Source organism: Bos javanicus, chromosome 10, assembly GCF_032452875.1.
Source record: "Bos javanicus breed banteng chromosome 10, ARS-OSU_banteng_1.0, whole genome shotgun sequence".
Lineage (NCBI taxonomy): Eukaryota > Metazoa > Chordata > Mammalia > Artiodactyla > Bovidae > Bos > Bos javanicus.
The window spans coordinates 55,660,453-55,683,349 of record NC_083877.1 but is presented as its reverse complement, the minus strand read 5'-3'; the positions used below and the strand labels follow the sequence as shown (position 1 = coordinate 55,683,349).

The 22,897-nt window shown below is 36.1% G+C and overlaps 1 protein-coding gene across 1 annotated transcript in view; it reads left to right on the top strand.

Moving 5' to 3' along the window:
* The window catches only part of UNC13C (unc-13 homolog C), a 657,134-nt gene that overhangs the window by 137,573 nt on the left and 496,664 nt on the right, over positions 1-22,897 (top strand). The window contains exons 2-3 of the mRNA XM_061431239.1: positions 8,859-8,881; positions 9,458-9,522. Coding sequence (XP_061287223.1) covers positions 8,859-8,881; positions 9,458-9,522 — 88 coding nt within the window. The remainder of the gene's footprint in view (positions 1-8,858; positions 8,882-9,457; positions 9,523-22,897) is intronic.

Genomic DNA, 22,897 nt, shown 5'->3' with positions numbered 1-22,897 from the left:
CTGTGATTTATGTCCAAGAGTGTTCTGCCTGTTTTTATCTAAGTGTTCTATATTCTCCAGTCTTACATTTAGGACTTAAATCCATTTTGAGTTTATTTTTTGTGTGTGTGGGAATAGAGAATGTTATAATTTCATTCTTCTATATGTAGCTCTCGAGGTTTCTCAGAACCATTTATTGAAAAGACTATTCTCTCTCCATTGTATATTCTTGCCTCTTTTGTCATAGATTAGGTGACTTTAAGTACATGGGTTTATCTCTGGGCTTTCTGTCCTGTTCCACTGATCTGTATTTCTGTTTTTATGTCATTACCAGTGTTTTGATGACTATAGCTTGTAGTATAGTCTGAAGTCAGGGCACCTGATATCTCTAGCTCTGTTTTTCTTTCACAAGATTGCTTTGGATATTTGGAGTTTTTCATGTGTCCATATAAATTTTGGGCTTCTCTGGTAGCTCGGAAGGTAAAGAATCTGCCTGCAATACAGGAGACCCAGGTTCAGTGCCTGGGTCAGGAAACTCCCCTGAAGAAGGAAATGGCAGCCCACTCTAATATTCTTGCCTGGAGAATCTCATCAACAGAGGAACCTGATGGGCTGCAGTCCATGGTGTCACAAAGAGTCAGACACAACTGAGCAACTATAAATTTAAGACTTTTTTGTCCTAATTTTGTGAAAACTGCCATTGGTAATTAGATAGGGATTGCACTGAATCTTTAGATTACCTTGGGTAATATCGTCATTTTGACAATATTGATTCTTCAAATCCAACAACATGGTATATCTTTTCATCTGTTTGTGTCATCTCTTAATTATTTCATCAATTGTTTTATAGCTTTTGAAGTATAGGTCTTTTGCCTCCTTAGGTAGATTTATCCTTAGGTATTTGATGCATTTGTGAATGGAATTATTTCTTTAATTTCTGTTTCTGACCTTTCATTGTTCATGCTAGAAATGCAACAGATTTCTTTGTTTTGTATCCTGCAAGATTACTTAATTCATTGATGAGCTCTAGTACTTTTCTGGTAGCATCTTTAGGATTTTCTAAGTATAATGTCATGTCATCTGCAAACAGTGACAGTTTTACTACTTTTCCAATGTGTATTCCTTTCTTTCTTTCCTTCTCTCATTGCCATGGCTAGGACTTCCAAAACTATGTTGGAAAAAAGTAGCAAGAGTGGACATCCTTGTCTTGTCCCTGATCTTAGAGGAAATGTTTTCAGCTTTTCACCTTTGACTGTGATGCTGGCTGTAAGTTTGTTATACATGGTCTTTGTTATATTGAAGTATATTCCATCTGTGCCTACTTTTTGGAGAGTTTTCATCATAAATGGGTGCTGGATTTTGTCATTTTTTTTTCTCCATCTGTTGAGATGGTTATATGGTTTTTAGTCTTTAATTTGTTAATGTGGTATATCACACTTACTGATTTGCAGATACTAAAAAATCCTTGCATCCCTGGGATAAATCGCACTTCTTTGTGGTATATGATCCTTCTAATGTATTGTTGCCTTTGGTTTGCTAGTATTTTGTTGAGAATTTTGGAATCTATATTCGTCAGTGATATTGACCTGTAGTTTTCTTTTTTGTAGTGTCTTTATCTTTGGTATCAAGGTAATGATGGCCTCATAGAATGAGTTTGAGAGTGTTCTTTTTTGTAATATTTTGAAAAGGATAGGTGTTAACTCTTCTGGAAACATTTTATAGAATTTTCCTGTGAACCCGTCTGGTTCTGAACTTTTGTGTGAATTTTTTAATCACAGTTTCAATTTCTGTCCTTGGATTGTCTATTAATATTTTCTATTTCTTCCTAGTTCAGTCTTGGAACATTGTGTCTTTCTAAGAATTTGTTCATTTCTTCTTGGTCATCCCTTTCATTACCATATAGTTGCTTGTAGTATTCTCTTTTAATCCTTTGTATTTCTGTGGTGTCAGTTGTAACTTTTCCTTTTTAATTTCTATCTTTGTAATTTGAGCTCTCTCCTTTTTTTCTTGATTAGGCTAGCTAAAAGTTTATTGGTTTTGTTTATCTTTTCTAAGAACCAAGTTTTAATTTACTTTTTAAATTTAATTTACCTTTTCTAAGAACCAAGTTTTAATTTACCTTTCTTACTGTTTTCATCATCACTATGTCAATTTTTTCTGCTCTGATCTTCATGATTTCTTTTGTTCTACTATCTTTGGCTTTGGTTTGTTATTCCTTCTCTAGTTGCTTTGGGTGTAAGTTGTTTATTTGTAATTTTTCTTATTTCCTGAGGTAAGAATGTATTGCTATAAACTTCCCCTTTCAAACTGCTTTTGCTGGATTCCTTAGGTTTTGGATTGTCATGGTTTCATTTTTATATATCTCAAGGTATTTTATATTTTAATTTCTTCGGTGATCCATTGATTGTTTACTAGCATATTGTGTAGCCTCCATGTGTTTGTTTTTTATAGATTTTTCATGTAGTTGATTTCAAATATCTTAACATTGTGGTCAGAAAAGATGTTTGATATGATTTCAGTTTTCTTAAATTGAATGAGGCTTACTTTGTGGCCCAGCATGTGATTAATTCTGAAGAACATTCTATGTACACTTAGTATATTCTGCTGCTCTTGTATGGAATTCTCTATACATATCAGTTAAGTCTGTATTGTCTCATGTGTCATTTAAGGCCTGTGTTTCCTTATTGACTTTCTTTCTGGATGATCTGTTCATTGATGAAAGTGGGGTGTTATTTATAAAGTTCCCACTATTACTGTGTTACTACTGATTTCTTCTTTTGTGGCTAGTAGTTTTTGCCTTATATTTTGCAATACTCCTATATTGGGTACGTGTATATTTGCAATTGTTATATCTTCTTAGATCGATTGTTTGATCATCATGTGATATCCTTCTTTGTTTCTTGTAAACAGTCTTTAAAGTCTGTTTTGTTTCATATGAATATTGCTACTTCAGGCTTGTTTTGATTTCCATTTGCATGGAGTATATTTTTACATACCCCACTTTCAGTCAGTATCTGTCCCTAGAATTGAAGTGGGTTTCTTGTAGACAGCATACATGCAGGTCTTGTTTTTGTATCCAGTCAGCCAATCTGTCTTTTGGTTGGAGCATTTACATTTAAGGTAATTATAGATACTTGTGTTATTGCCATTTTGTTAATCGTTTTGGATTTATTTTGGAGGTCCTTTTTCTTCCCTTCCTCTTTTATTCTTTTGTGATTTGATGACTGACTTTAGCATTGTATTTGGATTTCTTTTTCATTTTTGTTTTGTATATCTAATGTAGATTTTTGGTTTGAAGTTACCATGAGGTTTTGATATAGCAATCTATATATAAACAAAATTGCTTTTTAAGTTGCTGTTCTCTTAATTTCAAATGCATTTCCAATATTCTGCATTTGTACTCTTCTCATGATTACTGATTTTGTTATCATATTTGTGTTTGGATGATTTTCTGCCTTTATGTTTACCTTTACTGATGAGATTGTCTATTCATTATTTTCTTGTTTTTAGTTGTGGCCTTTTCTTTTCTTACTGGAGAATGTCCCTTAGCATTTGTTGCAAAACTGGTCTGGTGGTTCTGAAGTTTCTTTTCTTCTATTTTTCTGTAAAGCTTTTGATTTCTCTGTGAATTCCAAGTTAGAGCCTTCCTTGGTAGAGTATTTTTGTTTTTAGGTTCTTCTCTTTCATCACTTTAAATATATTGTGCCAATCCCTTCTGGTCTGTAGAGTTTCTGCTGAAAAAAATCAGCTGATATCATTATGAAAATTCACTTGTATGTTGTGTTGCTTTCCCTTGTTAATTTTATTATTTTCTCTTTGGTTTTAATTTTTGTTGACTTGATTACCATGTCTCTCAGCATGTTTCTCTTTGGGTTTTTCCTGCCTGGAACTCTGTACTTCCTGGACTTGGGTTTATGTTTCCTTTCCTATGTTAGGGAAGTTTTCAGCTGTCATCTCTTCAGGTATTTTCTCAGGTCTCTTTTCTCATTTTGACCCTGCCATACTGAGAATAGTGGTGCATTTAATGTTGTCCCAGAGGTCTCTGAGACTGTCCTTATTTCTGTAAATTCTTTTGTGTTGATTCTGTTCTGCAGCAGTGGTTTCCACCATTTAATCTTCTAGCTCACTTGTTTTTCTGCTTTGTGTATTCTGCTATTGATTCCTTATAGTGTTTTTCATTTCAGTTATTATTCATCTCCATTTGTTTGTTCTTTAGGTCTTCTAGCACTTTGTTAAACATTTCTTGTATTTTCTCAATATGTGCCTTTCTTTCCCCAATATTTTGGATCATCTTTACTATCATTACTCTGATTTTTTTTTTTTTCCTGGTGGATAGCCTGCCTTCAGTTCACTTGATTGTTCTTCTGGAGTTTCATCTTGTTCCTTCATCTTGGACACATTTCTTCTGCTGTTTCATTATGTGTAACTTTCTATGATTGTAGTGCTCATTCCTCAGGCTGTAAGGTTATAGTTGTTCTTGCTTCTGCTGCCTGCCTGGTGGATAAGGCTGGTCTAAGGGGCCTGTGCTGGCTTCTGGAGGGAGGAACTGGTTCCTGCCCACTGGTGATCGGAGCTTGGCCTTGTCCTGGTGGACAGGGCCATGTCAAGGGCTCTGTTTATTGAGCAGCTGTGGGGTCAGGAAGACTTTAGTCAGCCTCCCTTCTGAGGAGTGGGGCTGTTTTCCCACCCTGTTGGTCGTTTGGTCTGAATCATTTCAGCCTTAAGCCTGTTGGGTGGGCCAGGTTTTGGTGAAAAAATGGTGACCTTCTGGAGGGCTCTTGCCAATGAGTACTCTTCAGAACTACTGCCACCAGTATCTTTCTCACTGCAGAAAGCCTACCCCATCCCACCCCCGAACCTCTGCTGGAGACCCTTCAATTCCAGCAGGTAAATCTGGCTCAGGCTTTTATGAACTCACTGCCTTTTCTCCTGGGGCCTGGTGCACATGAAATCTTGTGCATGCCCACTAAGAGTAGAGTTTCTGTTTCTCTCAGACCTGTGGAATTCTTTTGATCAAATCCTACTGTTCTCCAAAGCCAGATATTCTGAGGATTCTTCTTTTTGATCAAGGCGTCCAGCCTGGGCTGCCTGATGTGGGTGTTGGAAATTTAACCCTGTGGTAGAACCTCTGTGATATAGCTATTCTCTAGTTTGTGTGTCTCCCACCTGGCAGATGTGGGGTTTGACTATTGTGATTGCACCCCTTCTATCTTCTCATTGTGGCTTTTTCTTTGTCTTTGGATACAGAATATATATATAGACTCTAGTGTTTTGGTTTTCTTCTCAGTGGTTGTTCAGCAGTTCTTTGTAGTTTTGGTATTTGGTGGGTGGGGGAGAACTCAAGTCCTTCTACTCTGCCATCATGTTTATACCTCCCTAAGCACCATTTTAGTAACTAGTGTTTTTTATTTTCTTGATAGCAATATGTTCTCTCTTATTCACTAAACTCTTACATATAAAGGTATATTACTTAGCTATACTTTATGTTTTACTAATCTTTTATTCTATTTTGCCAGGATTATATTTTAGCTTTATAGATTTTAATATGTATGTAATCCATCCTCATTAATTGCCTTTAAAAAACTTATACGACAAAAAACTTACATGTTTTTACTTGTTTGTTAACCTAGTTACACTTAAAATAGGATAATTTCAAGTTACAACAACTTGCCATTAGGATTTAACTATTAAACCTGTTAGAAAATAATTCATCCTCCCTATACCAAAATATGAAATAATAGTTTTTTTAAAACAAATTTTTAAATATTTCAGTAAAGTGGTATAGCTTATGTAAGGTTGTACATTCTGTGCTTTGCAAATGTTTATTATACATCTCCTATGTTTCAAGAGTGTAATGGGAGTTAAAAAAGTTAAACTATTGAAAGGTTGTTGTTGAATCATGTGCAGACATCGGGATTCTTGGCCCCCGGAGGAGAAGAATTCAATCCGGGGCCAGAGATGAGGCTTGATTGCTCAGAGCTTTTGTGTAATAAAGTTTTATTAAAGTATAAAGGAGATAGAGAAAGCTTCTGACATAGGCATCAGAAGGGGCAGAAAGAGTACCCCCTTGCTAGTGTTAGCAATGAAGTTATATACTCTCCAATGAATCCAAAGAATGTCTGGAGGTTGTAAAGACCTCACCAGACCTACTCCCATAATTTACATTTTAAGATAACAGAATTAGCCAGAAAGTTTAATCCAGAGACTGTTCTCAGGCAGGACACATTATTGTTATATAATCCTAAGGAATGTAGAGAAGGAAAAAAAAGTTTGTCCTTTCTTCCTCCTTGAGAATTCCAGACCCCTCTCTCCTTGGGGACCCCTAGACTCCTTATCAACCTGCCTAGGAGATGACTCACTATCACTGAGGCATTGTCTAGAAGGATTTCAGGTAAAGAAACTGAAAAAAGTTGAGGATTAGCCAAGGGGAATACGCACTGTATAGTACTTATGTATAAAGATCATGAATCCCTGAAAAGTGATAAGTTTCCAGGAAAGGGGTTATGTTTCAACTGAGTTTTAGAGACTGAGAGGCAGTTAGCTGGATAAAGAAAGAGATAACTTGTTTTAGGGGAAAGAAACTGAAAATGCAAAGACTCACATTTAAAAGAGTATGGGATGAAAACTAAATGGCAAAAATTTACTTGTGGTCAAAGTATAGGATGTGAATCAGGACTGGTGAGCCATAATTTGCAGTAGACAAAGATCTTATTTTCTCAAGTGGGCAATGGGTAAAATCAGTGGGTTTTTAAAAAAGAATGGAGAGGATCATATTTGTATTTTAGAAAGGTTTTAAAGGTGATAAGAAAGGAGTCAAAGTGAACAAAATTCGTTAATTGATAATTAATAAAAATATGTATTCAGGGAAAATATGAGTGAACACTGAATGAAACAATGAATTAAAAGTTAATGAATTACTACAGTTAGCAGCTGAAAAATAATAACTTTGGTAAGATTACCCTAATTCAGTCAGATGATTGATATAGAAACCAGTTAGAATGGGGGACTATTTCAAAATACTGATATACGAAATCAGACTTAATGTCATTGTTTCCCAAACTAGCTATTGCTAGTTAGTAGGAAATACCATAATGTTGTTATTTGATGTGTTAGTTATTTATTCATTTGCTATCTATTTGATTAATCATAACAGTTTTCCATGTGGTTTGACTTGTTTTCAGGGTATAATACTATAATTCTGAAAAATAAAAACTTTGTATTTTATCTTTCAGCATTTATGTTCTTTATTTCTGTTTTACTCTATTGGTTAGGATTTATGGAAATAAATTAAAATATTGTAGTGGACATTTTTGCCTTTTAATAACAGGGATGCCTTAATATTTTACACTTAAGTTGATTCTGAAAGACATTTTTCAGCATATGAAAATTAACTCATTCCAGGCTAAGTAGGTTAAAAATTATTTGGAAGGTTTTGAAATTTTATCAAATAGCTTGTATGCTCCTACTTAAATGCAGATATGTGTTTTATGATCAGTTGATGTCATTTTATAGTCGTCAATGATTTTTATTTATTTATTTATTTATTTTTTCGTCAATGATTTTTAAATCATGCTTTTGAAAAAAATCTTCATGGCTATGATATATTATTCTTCTGATACAGTGCTGAATTTTATTTTCTGTATTTTGTGAAGTATTTAAAATATTTATGGCCATATTGCTTTATTACTTTATATTGTGCCTACTGTGCTTTGTATTCAAAGATATAACCATAGGATAGTGTAAAATCTTCAAAATATTACACAAAAATATTTAGTTATGTTAACTGGTTCATATTTAATGGGTCAAGAAAACAAACAATTTCAGATTTTTATCAATAAAAATCACCATTGAATTACATGTCCTCAAGCAAATCTTCCTCTTTCTGGGACTCATCTATGAAAATAAGGGGTCTCGGATACAAAAAATGTAAGGTCACTCCAGTTCTAGCTTTCTGCAAACTTGTATTCATATGGAAATCCCTTTGGCTTTATGCTAAAAAACAGTAACACTGTGTAAGTTAGAAATGGACCATGCTATGATGACCCTTGAAAATGTAGACTTGAGTTTCAAAAAGAAACAAAAAATTTGAAAAATCGCAAGTCCATCGTTCATCTACTTGGGCCCATGAGCAGTTGAAACTGAGAAATACTGATTGGTGATTTTATCCTAAGTTATACTGGAGAACCATGGACCAAACATCCCTCCCTGTTTTGTTCAATTTACTTGAAACGTTGAATCCAAAGGGCAGAAGATGGGGAATCAGAAGACTTGGATTTATACCACTCTGTCATTTGGTGGTTTGGGGATCTTAAGTAATTTAACACCTTCAGGCATCAGATTTCTTATTTGCAAGGTGAAATATACTTAATCTTTTAGTTCTAAAGTTCTATGATATGAGAAGCAATAAATAATCCCATAATAAAAATGCCTTTAATTTATATAGTTACCTGGGGTTTACTTTCACATATATTGATCTTAATTGAGCCTCTTCACAAAGTTTGGAGGCAAAAAGCAAAATATTAGTGACTTTATTTCAGAGTTAGGTCTAGACTCCAGACCATTTGTAGTTTGCCCAGTGTGCTTAGCAAGTGGCAGAGTCCTGGCTGGAGCCTAGGCATTCTGATACTTCAATTGTTCTTTTCTTTTTATGACACACTGTCTTTCGTTAAGCTCTGTAATCACCCTTTTATACTTTTCAAGCATTCTGGCACATTTTCCAACTCTTTAAATTGCAGGGACCAGCTATCCTTCTTCCCTTGGGGTTCATTTATAATTTTAAACTATAGAACATTAACACTTGGTTCATGTATATGTTTAAATGATTTCTTGAAAAGTACTCCATCTAACATTTATTCCTTCTTTTCCTGATTCTCTTTCAGATAGCAGTTCTGTGGATGAAAAGGTTTTAAATCATACTTTTTCTTCCCTCCTGAGGGATCTTGTCTTTTTGTACATGTTTGTTTGTGACATATTAGACCTGTTTTGGTTCTTCTGTTTTAGTTGTGAACTGTGCATGTTATCCCAGCTTTCCATTCATTGGTTGTCCTTTAAGTGTGCCCCAATCTGTTGCTTTTATGAAGAGATTACACCTTGCCAGCTTTGCTTACTATAGCTTACACTTGCCAACCTAGGGGTCTGCTACGGTCAAATGCAGCATCTGTTGTTAAGTCTGGCAAATCATGATCCCTCTGACTGATTCATGATCTTCACTGCACATACCAAGTTTTAAGGGCAAATGGTATTGGAATATGATATTTTCCTTGACTCTGCCAGTGCTTTTGTTTGAATGCTGACAGCTAATTTCAAAACCTCTACCCATAAAACCACAGTAGCTTTGACTTGGAGCTGACCCTGCTTAGCATCTGTCATACTAGGTGTTACGTGTATAGTGCAGTTGACGCGTGTTCCCAATTCACGTGTACATAGCTATAGAATGCTAAAAGTCTGTTTCTTTTGTTTCTCTCCATTTTCATTTAAGGCTCGGATAGTAAGTGGCAATGATTTGGATGCTTCCAAATTCTCTGCACTACAGGCGTTTGGTGGGTGAGTACACTCATAACCTTCCTAATTCATTCCATTCATCAATGTTTCTTGGCTGTGCTCTCAACATAGGTATTTTGAGTGCAGAATCTTTCATGATGGTATAATTAGCTTGCCTTGCTGTTGCTTTCTTCTTGCAGTAAAATAGTTTTATAGTGCTTTTTAAAAAGTATATAGATTTGTGTATATTTAAGTTTAATTATGAATAAATATATCTGTATATAAAGAAGAAAATTGAAATCACCTAGCCAGAATAGATCATTCCATAGACAAAACATAACGATATAATTTTAATTACTAGTACAGTTAATACAGTGTTTTGATCTGCTTGTTTGCACTTAATGATGTTTGCATGAGAATATCTTTCTGTTTCAATAAGTCAGTCAATGTAATCATTTTCTGCAATTGCATTTTATGGGTGTATAAAAGTATTTAAAATGTGACCACAAAATAATGTGTTAATTATATTTTCTATTTAGTTATATCAATTATATTTTCTAAATAAAACACTTAAACAACAAAGATCTGCTTTAATGTCCCTAAAGATACAATTTGGCTCATGTGTTGTTAGGCCTTTTTCTGTGTGCTTGCATATACATGCATATATCTATATCTATATGTTGTATATATTTTTATAGAATAATAGTTTCATATATCCCTGTACATTGAACATAAATGCCAACATATGGCCATTCTATAAATAAGCAATAATTTAGTGTTGATTTAATAGTGGGTATCATTATAGTTGTTTCATAAATAATGACTCATTTGTTCCTTACAATGGCTCTATGAGGTAAGTACTATTTTGACCATCATTTTATACATGAGGAAATGATATATATATAGCAGTTTAAAAAAAACAAAAGACCTTTCTCTCCGTACAGCTAGTAAAGTAGCAAAGTGAGTGTTCAAACCCAGTTAGTTCCAGAATCTGTGATCTTAGTCACTAATACTATCCTTTATCTTCAACTTGTAGGTTTCTTTTTCCTTACCTTTTCTTTTTTACTACTTGACAACACATTAGTACCTTGGAAAACTTTCCACTTCCATTATTTATACATAATGGAAATATTTCAAAACCTTTGTGTAATATTTGTTCATTCTTCTATTAATTTTTCCAGGATATTTCTAAGCATCATCATTGTAAATGATACTAGAACAGATGTATAATCAGTTTTCAAAGTGTAGTGTGTGGGCCAAAGCTTATGCACAGTATAGATAAATTGTTTTTTAAGTATTGCAATTTGAACACATCTGTGTATAATAGAAATAGAAGCAAAATTTAGATATATGTTTTAGGTTGGGGCAAAGAAATAGTTTCAGTTATGTTTTATAGTATTTTCATTCCTTTAAAATGAATCTTGTTAAATAACATCCACATGCTATTTACTGTAACCCATATGAAAATTTTTGTTTCGATTTTAAAGCTCCTACATAGTAAAATCATTTTTATTTGGATTTTTCAAATAAGTAACTAAGATATTTGTTATATATACAGACTTTTTGATGCCCTTTAAATACATGAGGAATTGCATTTATACTGGAATATCACAGTAATTTAAATATATTATGAAAACCAACTGTGGCAAAAGCTCACTATGGATTAGTTATAGAAAATTCAGGTAGTAAATGGATTATCCTCTCCCCACTAAATCATATATACTTTCTTTAGTTACTAAAAAGTGACAGTGTGACACATCAAGTAGAAGTATTTATCTTAGAAAATAAGTTGAATTTCAATTTAATTTTGGAAAAAACATTGTATGTCATGGTCTTAAAGGCTTATCTGAGTTTATCATATTACAGTTCTTACAGTTCTTACCTCCCTGTGGCATTCATCACTTAATAACAACTTGCCTTCCTATCTCATGTCTGAATATGGACTTTTTTCATTGTCAGTGCAAAAGAGTTAATCTACCTAAATCTTTTGTTAAGTGTATGTTGTGTAAATGTCTAGCTACAATAGGTCATCTTTGCATTTTGATCCTTTCCACATTATTTTTCCAGAAACTTCTCCTTCATAGACTTAGCAAGGGATTTTGCAATTATGGCAGTATGGGAAAGGGGTGATAATTTTTAGTCATCAGAAAGAGAATTTTCTGTTACCTGAAAGTAGATTCCTCCCGAAGAACTTGAAGAATACATTTAAATGCAAATTTTCAGTCAAACTGTCTTCCAGAAATATTTGTTTCTTATTTTACTTTCCCTATAAGTATTTAAATATATATTTTAATAAAGCAAATTCTATAATTTGCTTAATTATAATTCTCAATATTAAAATTTCTATTGTCCTGGGAAACTGAGACTGGAGCAGACTTTGAAAACAGGGAGTCGTTGCTGTTTCATGACAAGGGTGCTGCATCCTTCACCCCTCTGCCTTCAGCATTCCTAGTCAGTTCCGAGCCGGACCACAGCCTTCCTTCCCTCTCACATCTCAAGTGTCAATAAAAGCACAGTCTATATACAGTGAAGCCAGGTAACGTAGTTAACAATACTGCTAATTTCTGCTCATCTCTCTCTACAGTTCCTGTAAGTGTTGCTGGAAAAGACATGCCAAAGTTTTATTTTTCCTATCTGTCACAGTATAATTCAGACAGGTTCTGGGAGAGAGAAAAGATGGACAGAAAAAGAGAGAAGGATGTAAAGATGCTTGTTTCAGTGAAGTTATACATTTAACATTTTACATTATAGTACTTTTTGAGTTTGGTAGCTTTTGTCATAATGTAAGCTAAGGGTCTTACCAAGATACAAAAATACAAGACCTATTGGGAGAAAACCATCTCAGATAAAGTGGAGAAACAATAGGGGTAGGCAGGAAGTGCCTTGAACCCATGATGCAGGTCTGATACCCTGGGAAGAGAGAAGAAGGAAGGAAAACTAGGCATGAGGAGCCTTAAACCGACTGCAGTGAAACTGATGAGACTACAGTGAAGTGTCAGTTAGTGGGGAGTCCCAGAAAACAGGCTGGCTGTGAGAGGAGTCCCACCTTGAGCATCCATGGCTGGTCTGTTATGCCCGTTCATTGGGTGGCAGCAGCTTGGGGGGAGAGTGGCCTGGGTAAATGAATGCTGCAGTTGGTTCTGGAGGTGTGCTAACTGAAGTCTGTCAACCAGCTACTCCTAGAAGATTTCTCTGAGGAACATCTGAGTGATACATGCCCGTGGCTGCCTGGCATCTGATAATTTGACATTATTTGAATGTCAGTTTGATGCCACTTCTTTAATCAGTGACAGTGAATGAAGGCACGTAAGTACCTTCATGAATCACTTTCTGAGTTAGGCTGCCACTCCCTTGGGGCTTTAACTGCATTACTTAAGTTCGCTTTTCCCTGGATGTTTGTAGCCAGTTTTATTTTTAATTTTTTTGAAGTTTAGTTGATTTACAATGTGTGTGTTTCAGGTGCACAAGAAAGCGAATCAGTTGTGCATATGCATATAGTAGTTTTATTCATTGCATACTGGGGAGCATTTCAAGGCCTCTCTCTGTAATTTTTTCTTCCTAGTCTAGAGGGACCAGTTGTGTCTCCATCAAAATTCAGGAAAGTCTATAAAACAGTGATGAGGGTAGTGGGGAAACATGTAGTTTGAGAGAAGAGAGACTCATAATTTTTGTTCCCTTCTTTCTTCAGTCACTAAAGTTATCGTGATAGTTCTCATGGAAATAAGTTCTCTGAATCTATGGTAAGAAAGATTTATATTCTGTCTGTGCTTCTGAGCTATGCTATAGCCACTCTCCTTAACCCCAGGAAATTGGTGATTACTTTCCAACCACTACTAGGATTATTGAACCTGTTAGAAAAGAGGTGATGTTGAAAGAGGTAAGAAAAAGAGAAAATGGAGACATACTATTGAAGAGCAGTATCTTCTCTATATGTCAAATAGAAAAAGATTAGCTTCTGTGTTGACCTCCCTTTCAAATAGATAAAATTGGTAAATATATATATACACACACACACACACACACACACATATATATATATATATATATGAAATAAGTGCCGAGATTTCCAAGGTTCAATTATTGCCATGAACAAATAACTTAGTGAATGTGAGCAAGTCAATCATTAGTCAGAATTCTGAAGAGTTCTTTTGTATTTAAGTTTACCTTGATTAAAGTCATGATTTTTGTTGTAGTTGTTACACCAGACACAAACAGATTGTAAAATATATGGATATAACAGGTTTAATATACTGTTTCATGTTTGTCATAGTTCTCACATTGCTTTTATATTCTCTATAAAGTTTAGGATCCTATATTCTGTCCTCATGCCTTCTTCCCCACTGCTAGTCTTGACCTCCATGTTTCGTCTGGTGTGAAATCAGTCACTTAACACAGAAGCTAAGATTGTTCTTACTCTTAAGGAGCTTTTAACCCATCTTGTCTCATAGCAGCAGTCTTTACCCTGGTAATGGATAACTTTTTTTTTTTTCCTATCTAGCCCATAAATTAAATTCTTCTGTGCCCCCTCAGGTAATTTCCTTTCTGCTAAAGAAAAAGGCCAGAAATTCTCCTAAGCCTGGACAACAGTTCTTTCCACTGCTATAAACCCTTCACTGGGTCGGTGGTTCATCATGCATAAACATCCTTGCACGCTGTCAACCAGGTTTACCAAGTACCAAGAAAATGACAGCCTTCACATAACTTTGCTTCACTCACAATAGCAAATCACTCTTTGGGGCAAAATAGAAGCCTTTTTCTTTCACTTTCCAATTATTTGTTTTCATGGAAAAACTCCTTTTCCTCCCAGGGGATTTGGTAGAGGAGAGCACTATAGATTTAGGGAGACCTGAGTTAAGATTAGGGACTGTTAATTGTTATATGGGTTATCAGATGCAAACGTATCTACTTCCATAATTCATAGTTGTACAACAGTTCAATCACCATGCCTATACTTTTTTCAACTTAGATTGCCATCAGCCTCATTTTAGTTTTCAATACATTTTATCTAGGCAATTACAAGGTTATCTTCTAACTGATCTTCCTGCATCAATTTATTCTTCCACATTAATTCTAGTCTATATGTTGTTAAAGACTAATCTCCTTAAAGTGAAAGTGGCTCAGTCATGTCCGACTCTTTGTGACCCCATGGACTGTTAGTCTATCAAATTCTCCAGGCCAGAATACTGGAGTGGGTAGTCTTCCCCTTGTCCAGGGGATCTTCCCAATCCAGGGATCAAACCCAGGTCTCCCGCATTACAAGTGGATTCTTTACCAGGCGAGCCACAGGGGAAGCCCATTTCCTTAAAGCACAGTCCTTTTCTACTGAAATATGTCTAATGTGTCCTCATTTCTGCAATATAAAGTTGGCTGTTTGTACATGGCTTTGAGTGTCCTTCCTGATTTCTGTTTCTCTCTTTTTACAACAAAGTAGTATTACTCCCTTTTCTATGTTCTTCCATGTCATTCCTATAACATATATTAATTTCTTAAGTTACATAACCTTTACAAGATTCATATCCTTGATGACTTGATTTTAAGCTCTCTAAAGGCACAGAGTCGGTCTTTTGTTATTTGTGTTTCCTTTTATAAAGTTTATGGTAGTGTCTTGCCCTTTTAGGACCTCATTCATAAGTTCATTTTGGTTTAGAATGACAGTCTCTTAGATCATTGGTTAGAATTATTTTTTAAGAGACTTGGGTCTACCATATTTTAAGAAAAAATATTCTTGAAATAACTGTGGATTGAGGAGGAGACGCATATGAGAAGTACTTTTTAAAAGAAACTTAAACATCTCTCAAACTTAATGTTACTGAGCTCTTAACAGGAAAAGAAAATCACGAGGCAGTTTTTCTCATAGAAGATATAACCCCAGTTGATTAGGAGGTTGCTTTGCTTTGGATTATGAATCTTCTTTTCTATTTTGGAGTAATGTTTAAAGATTCTGCTGAGAAAATTTATACAATAATCCTACTCTAATTATTCTAAGATAAATTTTATCCTTTCTATCAGAAAACCTCACCTCTTTAGAACACTCTAGATATAAATTCACACTGTGTTAAAGATTTCCTCTGGTAAACTCCATACTTGAAAGGAAAATGTTTATGATTAATCATTGAATAATCTTTTTCACCCTGTTCTTTATACAAGTAATAAAGGGAGTCATCTTGCTCAGTCCATTATAGAATGAATGAAACCTGGCATCTCGTAACTCACGTCAGACATAGTCATGACAGTGTGTAGTTATATCAGCTAGAAAATAATCTTATGTGAGGCTGGGGTCCTCTAGTGCTCAGCACTCTGCCTGCAGTCCTCCTGCCAAGCAGACACATTATATTTTATAAGCAAGATCTAGCCTAGACAGAGAACCTCTTAGCTAGGAAAGCTGATATCAGTAAGGCTATCAACTTTCTAAAACTCATTTATCAAAAAATGATTACTAAGCCATTATTTTCCTGTGGAAAAAACAAAGCAAAAGAAAACCACCACCAAAAAAAAAAAAAAAAGAGAAAACCCTGCCTATCTAACTTCGGCCTACCACCAGCTGTCAGTTTCCTAGTTTATGTTGAGCTGAAATTAGATTCGTAAATTCCTTAATATCGCCATTGAGAAGATCTTGGTTATTAGACTCGTAAATTCCTTAATATCGCCATTTTTATGTTAGCCACAAAGCCCAGCCACTAGGCCGACTCCTTCAATGTATGGAAAACCACCAGGTTTAACTACAAAACACCAGGACCACATCCTTAGACTCTGTTAATAGGAAATATATGTTAACATAACGTCTGTGGAAGGAAGATTTGTTACTGACTGCAGTCTGAACCAGATTTATAGATACCATAGTTTTCTTGGAGTAAATTATAAATAATTTCTTCCAGGTGTATTTTTTCCTACTTAGATGTTGGCACATAATTCATAGAACTCATTTACAGGATTAAGAAAATGAAATTGTTACCTCATTACTACTAGCTTATAGTTCACAAAATTAGAGATTGACAGCTGTTTCTTCTGGCCTAGTTTGTAGCTTAACATTTTTTCTGACTCAGTAGTAGACTACAAACGCAGAAGGACACTCAATCCAGGGATACTGTGTAAGACTCTCAAATCTGGTAATGATTTTAGTGAAAAGATTCCTCCATCCACAAAAGACCTGATGTCCACTCTAAATGAGACCATTTTCTGTGGTGATAAAGCAGTGCAGAGAGTATTCCTCAGCCAGATTATATTTCTATTATTAAGTTGTTCATAAGAATATACAACTTCAGGATCATGCTGGGTTGCAGGGTTTCACTGAAACATCACATAGCTTTCTCTGTGGCTCAACGGGTAAAGAATTCACCTGCCATTCAGGAGACACAGGAGATGTAGGTTCAATCCCTGGGTCAGGAAGATACCCTGGAGGAGGAAATGACAGCCCCCTCAAGTATTCTTGCCTGGGGAATCCCATGGATAGAGGAGCCTGCTGGTTTACAATCTATGGGGTTGCAAAGAATCGGACACAACTGAGCAATAATATTAGAATATATACTCATCATATAAAGGCCACTCTCTCTGCTTTTTAAGAAAGATAGGTTTACATTTCTGATTGAGAAGATGCTTATGGTCCTTCATCCATATCAGCCCTGGATGCAGCCCTTCATTCAAGGGAAGGAAACCATAGCCACTACCAACTCTGAAACTTTCCTTTCCATAATTGTTTCACACAGTACTGGTTGGTTCCTCAGGAAGGGCCTGCTTTCCCTTTTATCTTTCAGTGACTGCCAGTCAAAAATATACCCAACAAGAAGTCTGTCTTTCCCTAGTTTCTGAAAGCCCAATCCCAGCTCACTGTACTTGAGATGGTCTTTAAATAAATCCCAGATAATGCACTTTCCAAAGACTAGCTTTTGGTAAAGCCACTTCAGCTTTAGGGATTGAAGTTGCAACCTACAACCCCCAGCCCCTGAGGCCATATCTTTTCTCACCTTTGTGACTCCCATTCAGAAATGCTTTCCTTCTTCCAGGCTCCTAATCTGAAAACCAAAATATCTTTCAAGCTGGTACTTTCCATCCTCTCTTCTAACCTCAAGTATTGCAGGAGGACCCACCTCATTAATGTAGCAGCTTCTAGAGATATTCTAGCCTCAGAAAAAGAAATTCCTAGTTAAGAAACCTTAGGAGAGCATATATGTTGGGGAAAAAAAAATTGCTATGTAGAAGCATATTTTTCTAAAGCTTGATTTGTATTTAATTTGCTTATTGAACATCTAGTATTACTGTGCATTTTCAGTTCTTTAAAACAGATCTTTACTCTTGAGTTAAGTCTCTGGCTTGGCTTAAATTCATTAGAAAATCAATGAATCTTTAAAGATACACTAAATAGAATCAAGTTTAATGTTTGAATGCCTTCCAGTTATTTTATGTGTTTGAAAAGCAGCGAATTAAAATCACTGATAATCCTTTATGAATATAGTAATTGGGTAGTCAGTTTTAAAACACTGCCAGTTCAGTAACTATGGAAAATATCATCTGCTACATTGAGCAGAAAAAATGGCTTGTGTTAGAAAATTACCAGTTATTAGTCAAAAAGCATTGAAAATAATGCCTCTAGGTTACACGACAATTATGATTACTATGCATCCTTAACCTGAGGGTTCTTTCCAAAGCTTAATTGATTTGACTATTGACTATATCTAACATGCATAAACTATCTTAGGGGAAAAAAATGAGCTTGATCATTTTATATCCCAATAAAGCATATATTGAATGGTGCTTTAAGTATCTTTTAATAAATGAATACCTTATTCTATGAAAGTAGATAACATAGATTTCCTCTTACAGACAAGTATTTGTTGTTTAGTCTCTAAGTCTGGAGAAGGAAATGGAAACCCACTCCAGTGTTCTTGCCTGGAGAATCCCGGGGACGGGGGAGCCTGGTTGGGCTGCCTCTATGGGGTCGCACAGAGTCAGACACGACTGAAGCAACTTTGCAGCAGCAGCAGTCTCTAAGTCATATCCAACCTTTGGGACCCTATGAATTATAGTCCACCAGGCTCTTCTGTCCATGAGATTTCCCAGGCAAGAATACTGGAGTGGGTTGTCATTTCCTTCCCCAGGGGATATTCCCAACCCAGGGATCAAACCTGTGGCTCCTGCGTTGGCAGTAGGATTCTTTACTGCTGAGCCACCAGGGAAGCCCAAAGGCAGACGATAGAGGAGAGCAAAAAAAAAAAAAAAGGAAAACAAAAACAAAAACACAGTAATAGTCACTGTGAACCAAAATGGTTTGCTTCTGTAATCTCATTTGAAGTAACAAGTTTGCTTAATCCACCATATGTTCTTAAATATTGAGCAGCTTGTTAATCGAACCATAATTCTCAGATATGACCAATTCTAAATTGAAGACTAGTAGGAATACTTCAAGGCTGTATATTGTCACCCTACTTATTTAACTTATATGCAGAGTACATCATGAGAAACACTGGGCTGGAGGAAGCACAAGCTGGAATCAAGATTGCCGGGAGAAATATCAATAACCTCAGATATGCAGATGACACCACCCTTATGGCAGAAACGAAGAGGAACTAAAGAGCCTCTTCATGAAAGTGAAAGAGGAGAGTGAAAAAGTTGGCTTAAAGCTCAACATTCAGAAAACGAAGATCATGGCATCCAGTCCCATCACTTTATGCAAATAGATGGGGAAACAGTGGCTGACTTTATTTTGGGGGGTTCCAAAATCACTGCAGATGGTGATTGTAGCCATGAAATTACTTACTCCTTGGAAGGAAAGTTATGACCAACCTAGACAGTATATTAAAAAGCAGAGACATTACTTTGTCAACAAAGGTCCATCTAGTCAAGGCTATGGTTTTTCCAGTGGTCATGTATGGATGTGAAAGTTGGACTATGAAAAAAGCTGAATGCCGAAGAATTAATGTTTTTGAACTGTGGTGTTGGAGAAGACTCTTGGTAGTCCCTTGGACTGCAGGGAGATCCAACCAGTCCATCCTAAAGGAGATCAGTCCTGGGTGTTCATTGGAAGGACTGATGTTGAAGCTGAAACTCCAATACTTTGTCCATCTCACGCGAAGAGCTGACTCATTTGAAAAGATCCTGATGCTGGGAAAGATTGAGGGCAGAAGGAGAAGGGGACAGCAGAGGATGAGATGGTTTGATGGCATCACCGACTCAATGGACATGGGTTTGGGTGGACTCTGGGAGTTGGTGATGGACAGGGAGGCCTGGCATGCTGCGGTTCATGGGGTTGCAGAGTCGAACACGACTGAGAGACTGAACTGAACTGAGGTAGATACTGGTCTTTATTCTTTCTTAACACTGAAAAACAATATAAAATATAGGATAAATGTAAGGAAACATTTTAGATATTTAAAAAATAGGGCTGATGTTTCAAATTCATTATAACAACAAATACTTTCCCTAGTGTTAATTATAACAGGCCCATATCTAAGCATTATGTGTGATTTTCTTTAAACCTCACCACAACTTTTTGAGGTAGATGTTACAGTTATTTTTCAAATGAGGTTACTAAGCCTTAGAGATATTTAACATGGTCAAGGTGAAATAATGATCGTTAGAGCTGAGGTTTGAACTAGGTTTATGTTATTCTAGGACTTGACCACTTTACTAGTATGCCAAACTAATGTAATTTGCAAATAAATGATCCTTAAGTCTATATCAGTTCTTTGTAATTATGTATTTTGAACTTAATGTTACATTATGTATTGGTCTGATAAGGTTTCTAAGTAGGTGTATCAGATAAAACTTGTAGGTACATTTTAAGATTCCAGGAAAGTATTTGCTAAGGTTTTCTATAATATCCCCTAGGAATATATAAGGAGAAGGCAGTGGCACCCCACTCCAGTACTCTTGCCTGGATAATCCCATGGACGGAGAAGCCTGGTAGGCTGCAGTCCATGGGGTTGCTAAGAGTCAGACAGGACTGAGCGACTTCACTTTCACTTTTCACTTTCATGCATTGGAGGAGGAAATGGCAACCCACTCCAGTGTTCTTGCCTGGAGAATCCCAGGGACAGGGGAGCCTGGTGGGCTGCCGTCTCTGGGGTCGCACAGAGTCGGACACGACTGAAGCGACTTGGCAGCAGCAGCAGCAGCAGGAATATATAATATTTCATAATATCACCAAGATAAATTAATGATGAATTGAATGACTAAACCCAAAGTGTGATGACTAATGAATCAGGTGGAATATCTTAGTGGGGTGCTTTAAGAATTGACTTTAGGCTTCCCTGGTGGCTCAAGCAGTAAAGAATCTGCCTGCTGTGCGGGAAACGGGAGACACAGTTTTGATCTCTGGGTTAGGAAGATCCCCTGGAGGAGGAAATGGCAGCCTGATTCAGTATTCTTGCCTGGGAACTCCAACGGACAGAGGAGCCTGGTGGGCTGCAGTCCATAGAGTCACAAAGAGTCGGACATGACTGAGCACCAGCACTTTGGTTATTTTTAGTTGAAGTAAATGGAAATGTAAAAGATCTGATTGTAGGATTTGTGGGTGACATTGTTGGTAAAATAGTGTTATTAGATAATGGAATTAATATCTAAGATTTTAGCATATTACAACTGAATATGGTAAGGTGAAGTATAAATAGTGTATGAGTCAGGATAAACCAGGTTACTATGCAATAACTCACCATCCTTCTCAGTTTTTTTGTATTAATCAAATAAAGGTTTATTTCTTGTCTGTAGTATATTTTCAATGCGTATAAAACAAGAAAGGAGGATGCACTTGATAGCTGCCCAGGGAACCAGGCTGGCAAATTCTCAACACACATTTTCATGGTTTCACTGTAAGGGAAGTAGGCAGTGACAAACTGGGCTCTTACTCTTAAAGCTTTTTGTTAGACGTGACATGTTTCCTTTCTGTTTATACTACAATGAACAAAGCAAATCATGTGGCAAAGACTAGTTTAAGGGGAGGGTTGTTGCGCTCTTATCATATATCTGAAAGGAGAAAAGACCTGGAGTGTTTCTCAGCAGCCTAATTGTCACAATTAGGGATAGGTGGGGGCCTTGAACTCAGACTGTAGAAGAGAGGAAAGACAGTTAAATATCGACACATGAAAAAATTCAAAGTGTTCATTGAATCTAGTGGCAAATTAAGTCAGATTGTGATGCTAGCATGGTGAGCCTGCAGGGAGTGTCCCTATAGAGCACCAGGAGAGAAGTGCAGAATCCAAACAAGACGGAAGGCCTTGCACCATGTCCAGCTCCCCTGCCTCTCAGGACTGTGCACTCAGTTCAGGGACCAACACCTGCACAGGGTGTAGATAAGAGAGAAGGTTTGTAGATCAAACGTGTGTTGAAAAGGGATCTCAAATCACACCATATGAAAAACCATCAGTGAGCCAGGGACACACTGAACCTGAAAAAGGGAAGGTTCTGGAGAGAATGTATTCAAGGTCTTCAAATATTTAAAAGATCAGATGTGGGAAAGCAATTAAATTGTCCCAAGCTTCGCAGAGGGAAAAACATGGATAGCTGGTGAAATTATGAGTAGCCAGTCTTCTTAATATGAGGAGAAATTTCCAATAGTAAGATTTTGTGAAGAACCAAATTCTGTGTTTCCAAAGATACTTAAATAGTTTGAGTGATCACTTGTTAGAAATGTTGCAAAGGAAATTGGGTATGAGATGGTTGATTCTTCAAAAATTCTTCCAGTTTCAAGATTCTATTACCTTTTATCCTAATATCCTAATATAATCTTGGTATCAGACAGATGTTTCTGTGTAATGAGCCACCCTGCAATTCTGTAGCTTAAAACAATGATTAACTGATCTTGTCTGCATTCACTTATGCACGTACGGTCTGGTGGACAGGGGCTGGTTCTCACATGTCTGTGGGTGTCTGACTATTATCTGGGCAACAGAGGGGAGTGGGCTATATGTCACTTTTCATCCAGCTGGCCAGATGAAGGTTATTCATATGGCAAAGACAGGATTCTAAGAAAACAAGTTGAAGCAGCAGGGCAACCTTAGGCCAGGCTTGAAACTGACAGCCTGCACTTTTGCTACATTGTTTTGTCTAGAAAAAGTAATAGTGAGCTCAGACTCAGTGGAAAAAGACCCTGACTCTTTATGGGAGGAAAGAATTCATGACATTTATCTGATCTGCCATACTTACGTATGTCTATAATTAAATGTTATTCAAAATTACATACTTAGAATTTGAAGAAAATAGAATGCTATTTCATGTGTTTACCTTCACTTATAAAATGATATTCTCTGCACTTGGAATAATAATAATAATAATAAAATTACCATGAAAATAGCAGAATCTAATCTTTGACATTAAACCAATTACCTCAGCTATAACACAAGGTTAAGGGTGACTTCACTTTTCCAGTGGATAAAGTTCTCCGAAAATTTATTAAAGGAAATATATTTATGATTTGGAGTTGCCAGGAAAGATTTAATGAGGAGATGGC